Consider the following 11016-nt stretch of genomic DNA (forward strand, 5'->3'; position numbering starts at 1 on the left):
CAGCAACTCACTGCCTTCCTGAAGACAAACAATGTATACGAAATGCTTCAGTCTGGTTTTAGACCCCATCATAGCACTGAGACGGCACTTGTGAAGGTGGTAAATGACATTTTAATGGCATCGGACCGAGGCTCTGCATCTGTCCTCGTGCTCCTAGACCTTAGTGCTGCTTTTGATACCATCGATCACCACATTCTTTTGGAGAGATTGGAAACCCAAATTGGTCTACACGGACATGTTCTGGCCTGGTTTAGATCTTATCTGTCGGAAAGATATCAGTTTGTCTCTGTGAATGGTTTGTCCTCTGACAAATCAACTGTAAATTTCGGTGTTCCTCAAGGTTCCGTTTTAGGACCACTATTGTTTTCACTATATATTTTACCTCTTGGGGATGTTATTCGAAAACATAATGTAAACTTTCACTGCTATGCGGATGACACACAGCTGTACATTTCAATGAAGCATGGTGAAGCCCCAAAATTGCCCTCGCTAGAAGCATGTGTTTCAGACATAAGGAAGTGGATGGCTGCAAACTTTCTACTATTAAACTCGGACAAAACAGAGATGCTTGTTCTAGGTCCCAAGAAACAAAGAGATCTTCTGTTGAATCTGACAATTAATCTTAATGGTTGTACAGTCGTCTCAAATAAAACTGTGAAGGACCTCGGCGTTACTCTGGACCCTGATCTCTCTTTTGAAGAACATATCAAGACCATTTCGAGGACAGCTTTTTTCCATCTACGTAACATTGCAAAAATCAGAAACTTTCTGTCCAAAAATGATGCAGAAAAATTAATCCATGCTTTTGTCACTTCTAGGTTAGACTACTGCAATGCTCTATTTTCCGGCTACCCGGATAAAGCACTAAATAAACTTCAGTTAGTGCTAAATACGGCTGCTAGAATCCTGACTAGAACCAAAAAATTTGATCATATTACTCCAGTGCTAGCCTCTCTACACTGGCTTCCTGTCAAAGCAAGGGCTGATTTCAAGGTTTTACTGCTAACCTACAAAGCATTACATGGGCTTGCTCCTACCTATCTCTCTGATTTGGTCCTGCCGTACATACCTATACGTACGCTACGGTCACAAGACGCAGGCCTCCTAATTGTCCCTAGAATTTCTAAGCAAACAGCTGGAGGCAGGGCTTTCTCCTATAGAGCTCCATTTTTATGGAACGGTCTGCCTACCCATGTCAGAGACGCAAACTCGGTCTCAACCTTTAAGTCTTTACTGAAGACTCATCTCTTCAGTGGGTCATATGATTGAGTGTAGTCTGGCCCAGGAGTGGGAAGGTGAACGGAAAGGCTCTGGAGCAACGAACCGCCCTTGCTGTCTCTGCCTGGCCGGTTCCCCTCTTTCCACTGGGATTCTCTGCCTCTAACCCTATTACAGGGGCTCTCTCATGCCGTCCCTGGAGGGGGTGCGTCACCTGAGTGGGTTGATTCACTGTTGTGGTCATCCTGTCTGGGTTGGCGCCCCCCCCCCCCCCCCCTTGGGTTGTGCCGTGGCGGAGATCTTTGTGGGCTATACTCAGCCTTGTCTCAGGATGGTAGGTTGGTGGTTGAAGATATCCCTCTAGTGGTGTGGGGGCTGTGCTTTGGCAAAGTGGGTGGGGTTATATCCTTCCTGTTTGGCCCTGTCCGGGGGTGTCCTCGGATGGGGCCACAGTGTCTCCTGACCCCTCCTGTCTCAGCCTCCAGTATTTATGCTGCAGTAGTTTATGTGTCGGGGGGCTGGGGTCAGTTTGTTATATCTGGAGTACTTCTCCTGTCCTATTCGGTGTCCTGTGTGAATCTAAGTGTGCGTTCTCTAATTCTCTCCTTCTCTCTTTCTTTCTCTCTCTCGGAGGACCTGAGCCCTAGGACCATGCCCCAGGACTACCTGACATGATGACTCCTTGCTGTCCCCAGTCCACCTGGCCATGCTGCTGTTCCAGTTTCAACTGACCTGAGCCCTAGGACCATGCCCCAGGACTACCTGACATGATGACTCCTTGCTGTCCCCAGTCTACCTGGCCATGCTGCTGCTCCAGTTTCAACTTCCACCTGACTGTGCTGCTGCTCTAGTTTCAACTGTTCTGCCTTATTATTATTCGACCATGCTGGTCATTTATGAACATTGAACATCTTGACCATGTTCTGTTATAATCTCCACCCGGCACAGCCAGAAGAGGACTGGCCACCCCACATAGCCTGGTTCCTCTCTAGGTTTCTTCCTAGGTATTGGCCTTTCTAGGGAGTTTTTCCTAGCCACCGTGCTTCTCCACCTGCATTGCTTGCTGTTTGGGGTTTTAGGCTGGGTTTCTGTACAGCACTTTGAGATATCAGCTGATGTACGAAGGGCTATATAAATAAATTTGATTTGATTTGATTTGATTTGATCTGACCTTGACAGGCCCAAGTTGACTCCAATGCTTCCCACAGTTGTGTCAAATCGTCTGGATGTCCTTTGAGTGGTGGACCATTCTTGATACACGCGGAAAACTATTGAGTGTGAAAAACCAAGCAGCGTTGCAGTTCTTGACACAAACCGGTGCGCCTGGCACCTACTGTCATACCCCGTTCAAAGGCATCTTTTGTCTTGTTCTTTCACCCTTTGAATGGCACACATACACAATCCATGTCCCAATTATCACAAGGTTCAAAAAAAAATTTTAAATCATCTTTAACCCGTCTCCTCCCTTTCATCTACAAAGATTGAAGTGGATTTAACAAGTGACATCAACACAGGATCATAGCTTCTACCTGGATTCAACTGGTTATGGAAAGAGCAGGTGTTATTCATGTTTTGTACACTCAGTGCATAGTGAGCAATATGTTTGGAACATCGAATTGCAATACATATAGAATCGCGGGAATCACAATACATATCGTATCGACACCTAAGCATTATGATAATATCATGTCGTCAGGTCCCTGGAACTTCCCAGCCCTACTGACCATTATTAGTAGCCTACTCAATGCCATTAGGCAGGATAAGATTTCAAAATGCTGGTGCTAGATTTACAGCTTAGATACAGTGGCTTGTTTTATCACCACATAAACCTGTGAGGTATGATCCCCAGTCTGTTAAGTATGTTACTCCAGCCCTTGTATCTGGCATAGACACAGAGCTGGGGTTTCCGTCTAAGGTGGCCGTCAGTTCAGAAATGGGGAGACACGATCTCTCCTGCTCTCAGGTAAGGGCAGCCACAGCTCAGTGGAGTCACTCAGTCAAGCCAATCCTAGCCTGGGATCAATCATGGGGGAAAAAAACTCAATAAACTTCTCCTCAACCCTCCCTGGGCCTCCCTCTATTCATCACCTCAGCAATCTAATCGTTGCCTTACTCTATGTAGCTAGCACAGACAAAGGGGATTGTGTCAGAAAAAGGCTACCGTTTCCTCATTCCAGCTCTGTTATTTCCTTCCCTATTGTTCTCCTGCGCTCATTTAATTAAATGTTCTGTTCTAGACATGTTGTCTAGCACTTGTCTGTGATAGAATTACATTCCTGTCTCTTAGTCCGATTCATCCCTCACTCCATCCCTTTCCTAGTCTCTAGCCCTCCGTCTTCCGAGCAGACTATTCTAATGTGTATGTGCAGCAAGGAAACCCCCCCGATTCCCCACGAGACATCGCGTGTGTGTCTTAGTGTGTCTGTCAGCAGCCCATTAAAGGCTTGTGGAGGGAAATCAGACAAGCATAATGGCATACAGACAGCGGGGAGCCACGACCCACAAACTCCCTCAGAGAAAAGGATGGAGAGAATAAAAGATAAAAAACAGGCCAGAGAGCTGCTTCCTAGACAGGCGGTCCAATGTAAGGAGGAAAGGCTTGCTATAGTAGCACCAGGAAAGACACACAAAAGGTCATAAAGAATGCATGTCTATTTCTACCACGTGTAGTTTCGCTTCAAACACGGGTCCGTTCCCATAGTGACTGGGGTTGTGACACAATAGGCTACACTGTGAATCGTGTACTGCTAATCAGAAATCAATTCAGGTTATTAACCGATGTTGTTATGACTTGCGTAATCACAAGCTACGGTATTTATGCCTCGCCACAAGGAGTACAAGGGTATGAAAGTGAAACAGGAACTGTGAAGATAGACGTTGATAAGCAGTCACAAAAGACGCCTGACCATATCCAACTACTGTCATGTTCATACAGTCATGTTCATACTGTTATGAATGTACACTGTACCATCAAAAGATAAGGGAAAAAGAGCAAATTGGGGGACGTTGGTTTGCAGGTCAATTGGTTAAGCCCAAAAATGAAGAAGAGTCTTGAAGAATTCTCCTGTCATTGACTGAGGTCAGAGGGGGTATTGTAATTCTCACAGGCTGACAGAGCTTTGAGACAAGTGACCAACAAACTAGAACCACATACCGCATTCTTCTGGGCATGGCTAGAAGGGATACAGCTCATGTCAAACTCCTGCGAGAGCTTGAAACTTTTTCTGCCGAAGTTGGGACTTTGGAGTGTGTTCAGAATCATTCAATTTTGTTACATTTTTTCCCCCACAAAAATGTAGACGTTAAATGCTGCAGTTGGGCTCCCGAGGGGCGCAGCGATCTAACAGGCTGACTACACCGCTCGCGTCGCATGAGCGAGCGTGGCAAAATACATTTACAAATCTGTTATTCAATTATTGCACCCACACTGCTCACGCGCGCCAACAAGCGTCTGCGTTGCCAAGGGCTAAAATAGAACTGCTAAGATCGCACTGCAAGTCCTGCCTCTCCCATCTCCTCATTGGTTTCTAGAAGCAGGCACCCACGTGCCATCTCCTCATTGTTTATACCCACGTGGGTGACTGAAAGACAAACGAGGTCAGTGGCGGTAATGCACCTAATTTATGAAAAGTTGCCAATCGCAATATAAAGTTAAGAGAAGAAAAAGCCTGGAAGGAGGCGAGATGACTAGAAACGATTCGGTTGACCGTTTTATGTGTGGATTAATTGTCGGAAGTAGAGGATCTTGTTATTTTACCTTAAATGCACAACTCAATGTTAATATCCCATGACAAATTATCTAGCAACAGCAAGCTAGCTAAATAGGATAAATTTGCTAGCAAGTGCAAGCTAAATTGCCATCAATGTTTAATGCTTTTCAGAGTTTGTTTTAATATTTTAACCTGCGTGTTGTGATCGCGATTGGTGTGGGGGAACAAAATTCATTTCTGCACGATGGCGCACATGCTCAGCCGGTTTGGGTTCCGTGTAAGGCACTGCATCTCAGTGCTTGAGGCATCACTACAGACACCCTGGTTAGAATCCAGGCTGTATCACAACTGGCCGTGATTGGGAGTTCCATAGGGCGGTGCACAATTGGCCCAGAGTCTTCCGGGTTTGGTTGATGTAGGCCGTCATTATAAAAAATAATTTGTTCTTAACTTGCCTAGTTAAATAAAGGTTCAATTAAAAAAACATTTGCGGTGGAAATACCTACAACAAATGTGCTTTAGCAGTCACCCTGATGGCTACACTATCGACTTCCCTCGCCGTACTGTGGGACAGCAGCGCCCAGCAAGCGGGAGTACCAATAAGTCATTTCTCGTGTAAATTGCTATCGTCAGGGACAGCCCTCTCATTAGGCAAGATTAGGCCGCCACCTGTGGTGGCACTTGAATTTGGGGCGGCATTTTGACAATTGGCTGCCACACTCCGGCGTACCTGATTGGCTACTACACCACCAACTCATAGCGTTGCTGCAGTTCCCGCCTCCACCCCACCCCACAGCTATGGTGATGTGTGTTTATATGGGATTATCCAATTGTGAAACATTAAATAAAAATGTATCTGCCAAATAAATTGTATTTTTTTTGTGATATAGACAATTTGTGATTAAGGCAGTAGCCTAACTTAGCCTGTTAACATTAGCTAGCTACTACTAGTTGATATAATGTTTGCTAAAAGTAATCTATAGAGATTTGAAACAATTTGCTTCCATGTCTAAGAGACAAAAACTATCAGGAAGCAAATATTTTTTTCAACAATGAGAAAAGAGGCACAATCTCTAAACCAAATAAATTCACTGGTGAAATGTATCAGCGTGCAGCAAGCAAATGACAAGCCTACGAGGACAGGCAATTCTTTTCCCAAGAACAACAATCCCCCGTTCGTTGATTCTAGCATCTAAGAAGGCAAACCGGGTGAGTCCGAACCATGCACTTCCAACGATGATGACAGCTCTCTGGCTGGACAAGAACAGGTGTTCGCACCAGGCCTCGCCTCCAAACAATGCCGGCGAAGACCCTACAATCTTGGACCCAGACTTGTTGCTCCCCATCCCCGACGACAGTGGTGGTGCTGCTGCTAAATCTGACTCCCAGACAAACAAAAAAAAAGATCCCTGTGAGTGGCCAAAATATATGAATGGATCTTTACGGGATATGTTAGTGCAGGCTGGGCCACATCAGGATAAGGAGGGGAATTGGCCTAAACACAGAATTACATAGATAATTGGAGTTTATTTCTTCATCTTCCAAAGAATAAGTGGTAAACCTACCTGTTTGACAGACAATTATCCTATCCATAGATGTCAGTAAAGCCAAATACTCCAATATTGTCGCATGCACTGATTAAATCCCTTGGTGTCTGGGAAGGGCTTGACCTGTGTTTGACCTAAACCAGGGATCGAATTGAGTGAGGGTATCACATATCCCTGCTGCCCTTTTCTTTAACAAAGGATATATATTGCTTGCTTTATATTTGTAAATAAATACATAAAACGTATCCAGATTATATCAAGCGTTCTATAACAATGCTTAACTCGGTGATGCCTTATGGTAGAAACAAGCTCTAAAATGGCCACGAAAGACGTGACTCCGATGCATATGGGGATATCGATTTCGCTAAACTGCAGCCTATAATATTCGAGGAGATAAAAAAATATATAAAAAAATGCTATTCTGTCCCTAATAATTGATCTCATCTCTTTCTGAAAAGATAAGATGTTTGTTTAAACCCAGGGAGCTTTTAGGGAAACACTACTGTTGTTGGGTTATACAACGGACGAGTAGCCAGCACTTGAAGCTTACAGTTTTCTGCATCAGTAGAGCCTCTGTCTAGGTGGAAAGGTAACGTTTGAAAGTGCCAAGCTTAGATTCATAAGAATGTCTTTGTCTCACCTAGCAGAATGTCCAGGGCCAGCCCTGGCTATCGTACTCCAGATAAATACGTTTTGGGAAGGAAAAAAGTGGACCATGTTAGCTACCGCCTGAGACCTAATGATACAGCTGCCCAGAGTAAAGAAACTCGCGTTGGCAAGCACCTGAATACAACACCGGTGCACTTGCCATTCGCACCGGCTTGTTGTCATGCATGATGCATCCCGAGGGCAGTAATAGCTAGGCATGTCACTGTGACATCTAGATGGTGACTCGACTTGCTTTTATAATGTACGACTTGGACTTGACTCGAGACTTGACCCATTCTACTTGGGACTTGACTTGAGACTCCGACCTTGTGACTCAAATGAGTGCGACTTGGTCCCAGCTCTGGTATTTACTGAGAAATATGTGTCAACAATGGATCCTTCTCTGGAACTGCATACCACAAGGGCTTCCTAAACTCGGTCCTCGGGACCCCAAGGGGTGCACGTCTTGGTTTTCGCCCTAGCACTACACAATTGATTCAAATAATCAACTAATCATCAAGCTTTGATCATTTGAATCAGTGTAAAAAAAAATAAAAAAAAGTGCATCCCTTGGTGTCCCGGGGACAGTGTTTTTGGGAAACGCTTGCATACCACGTATGTACCATGTTCCCGTGTAATTTGAAGATAAATACCAGGCAAAAGCCACCACCCGTGCATCTCACTGAAAACTTTTGACATAACAGGGAGTTGTTGGGATATTCAGTGGTTGTCAACAGAAACGGCAAAGACATGGTAGAGGCACCTACCCCGAGCAGATAGCTTCTTTGTGTTGATGATTTTGGCAGCATACTCCTGTCCACTGGAGATCCTCATGCATCTTTTCACTATGGAGAAAGCTCCCCTTTAGGAAAACATAAAAACAGATGAGTACTCAAACAATGGATCTATCCCTATAACCCCTGTGCGGTAATAATTAACTGTTATGCTACACTTAATAAGTTGATTGACTTGACTTTAAAATTGTCATTTATTGAGACATAAAAAAGGCAGTGATGACAAATCAAAACATTTGTTTCTATCGTTTTAAACAGGTGAGACAAAAAAAAAGGTGCCCCGTGGATCCCTGGGTAACTAGTCAAATTTGAGAGGTATTGCATATAGTCCAGCACATGTAATGCCAAAGAAAGAGAAATAGACTACAAGCACTGGAGCTTCGCACCACTTCTTGACACGTCGCTGAAAATAGCACTGAAGACAGAGAAAGTGCGAGTGACATAATTGTCCCCACCCCCGCAAAGGCGCCCTGTGCTGGTACAGTAGGGCAGTCTACAGTCAGTAATGCCAAGGGCATCTTCTCAGTCACAGGGATAGAGGGCTGTTACCAATTTAAAACGGTGACCCTTGGACCTACAATACATCATCATTAATATCAATGTGTTGACAACAACTGCAAGAACAGCATAATGACACGTGGGCATTGGGCAATAATAATACAGAGCGGATCAATAGGTCACATTAACATGGGCACTTTCATTTAGCTGAGAGCTGAGGATGACATTGCTTCTGAAGAAAGGTTTTTCGATAAACTTGGGAGGCGCTACCCTTTATAAACGAAAACGCACCACTTGGGAATTTCAACGCCCTTACTACAATGGTTACTCCACTGAAAGGGCGGGGACTTGCCAAGAGCTATTGAAATACTACGTAAACATTAAACCGAATTCAAAATACATGATCAAAAAACGCTTATAGAGAGGACAGGTTTAGGATAATTATTTAAAGACAACTTGTAAATACAGTAAGCGCCGTTTCTGTGCACCACGCAGGTAACAGGTAATCTTATTAAGAACCAATCGTTTAGAGCGTCAGTACTAAAACATAACGCAATCAAGATGGCTTAAAAAAATGTTTTCAAAAACATTGTAATACTTACTTTCCCAGCTCTTCGTAGAGATTATACTCGTCGGTAAATCTGGTACAGGTTGTCGAAGCCATGGCAAAGGATAGGGAAGACTGTCTCTAGTAGGTTAGGACTGTAAACCTCAAAAGCCACTCGAGTTTCTCTGCTGTTGACAATATTCTAGCTCAAACGATAAACCAAATTCACAAAATAAGCTTTACAATTCAAATACATTTACTCTTCCAGCTCCGTTTCCGAATCCAAGAATGGTTATTGGCACGGGAGTTTAGGGGTTGTCAGAGACGTCGAGACCTGCTGTTCTCTGTGCCTGCCTACTGACACTTCACTTAGGCTGCGAGACTTTTTCTATCAAGCTCTTCCTGGTTGTGTGACCACTGTACAACGCCTCCCCCTAGCTGTAACCACGGACCCCCACGGAGGGTACAGAGGCCTATAGACACTACATGACCAAAGGTATGTGGACACCTGCCCATCGAACATCTCATTCCAAAACCATGGGAACTGATATGGAGTTGGTCCCCCCTTTGCTGCGCTCCACTAGATGTTGGAACATTGCTGTGTGGACTTGCTTCCATTCAGCCACAAGAGCATTAGTAAGGTCGGGCACTGATGTTGGGTGATTAGTCCTTGCTCGTAGTCTGCATTCCAATTAATCCCAAAAGGTGTTTGAGGTCAGAACTCTGTGCAGGCCAGTCAAGTTCTTCCACACCGATCTTGACAAACCATTTCTGTATGGACCTCGCTTTGTGCACGGGGACATTGACATGCTGACAGGGATATTGTCATGCTGAAACAGGAAAAAGCCTTTCCCCTATATATCATTTTTATTTATACCCCTTTTTCATGGTATCCAACTGGTAGTTAGTCTCATCGCTGCAACTCCCTTACGGACTCGGGAGAAGAGAAGGTCAAGAGCCATGTGTCCTCTGAAACAAACACGACCCAACCAAGCCACCTTGCTTCTTGACACAATGCCCGCTTAACCCAGAAGCCAGCCACACCAATGTGTCAGAGGAAACATTGTACACCTGGTGACCGTGTCATTGTGCATGCAACCGGTCCGCCACAGGGGTCGCTAGAGCGCAATGGGACAAGGACATCCCTGCCGGCCAAACCCTTCCCTAACCCAGACGATGCTGGGCCAATTGTGTGCCGCCCCATGGGTCTCTCGGTCACGGCTGGCTGCGACAGAGCCTGGACTCGAACCAGGATCTCTAGTGGCACAGCTAGTGCCTTAGACCACTGTGCCAAATCGGGAGGCTTCCCCAAACGGTTGCCACAAAATTGGAAGCACAGAATCATCTAAAATGTAATTGTATGCTGTCGTGTTAAGATTTCCCTTCACTAGAACGAAGGGACTTAGCCCGATCCATGAAAAACAGCCCCAGACCATTATTCCTCCTCCACCAAAATTTACAGTTGTCAATATGCACTTGGGCAGGTAGCGTTCTCCTGGCATCCGCCAAACCCAGATTCGTCCGTCGGAGGGCCAGATGGTGAAGCGTGATTAATCATTCCTGAGAATGCGTTTCCACTGCTCCAGAGTCCATTGGCGGCGAGCTTTATACCACTTCAGCCTACGCTTGGCTGAACTCTAAAATCACGTCAAACTCATTCAGCGAAGGACAAACCAAAACCTGCAGACACTAGGCCCCCTGTTGAATTTGTTTGACACCCCTACCTTATATAGCCCCACAGTGAAGGTGTAATAATACCCATAAAACCTAGTGGTCAAACAGGGAAATGGTTCCAATCATTTTTTCCCCCCAACATAAATTTTCCCATAGGAGATCGTTTCGTGTAGGTTTACCCTTGGTGTGACATTTTGATAACCATGTAAATCTTTCTCGCCTGCAGGCTGACTTTGGTCGTCAGTTGAACAGTGTTTCCTCCGACACATTGGTGCAGCTGGCTATCGGGTTAAGTGGGCAGGTGTTAAGAAGCGCGGTTTGGCGGGCCATGTTTCTGAGGATGCATGACTCGACTTTAGCCTCTCCCGAGCCCGTTGGGG

The 11016-nt window shown here is 45.1% G+C and overlaps 1 protein-coding gene across 12 annotated transcripts in view; it reads right to left on the reverse strand.

The window, feature by feature from the left end:
- Positions 1 to 9485, reverse strand: part of LOC109906605 (calcium/calmodulin-dependent protein kinase type II delta chain) — a 112507-nt gene extending 103022 nt beyond the window's left edge. For 2 of the 12 annotated variants that reach the window (XM_020504391.2, XM_020504390.2), the window contains exons 1-2: positions 9018 to 9360; positions 7891 to 7985 (exon numbers count right to left, since the gene is read on the reverse strand). In XM_020504391.2, coding sequence (XP_020359980.1) covers positions 7891 to 7985; positions 9018 to 9079 — 157 coding nt within the window. In that variant the 5' untranslated portion in view covers positions 9080 to 9360. Of the gene's footprint in view, positions 1 to 7890; positions 7986 to 9017 lie in introns of all 12 variants that reach the window. The other 10 variants (XM_020504393.2, XM_020504392.2, XM_020504395.2 and 7 more) reach the window with 6 other exon arrangements.
- Positions 9486 to 11016: the final 1531 nt, after the last annotated feature.

This window comes from Oncorhynchus kisutch, linkage group LG16 (assembly GCF_002021735.2).
Source record: "Oncorhynchus kisutch isolate 150728-3 linkage group LG16, Okis_V2, whole genome shotgun sequence".
Lineage (NCBI taxonomy): Eukaryota > Metazoa > Chordata > Actinopteri > Salmoniformes > Salmonidae > Oncorhynchus > Oncorhynchus kisutch.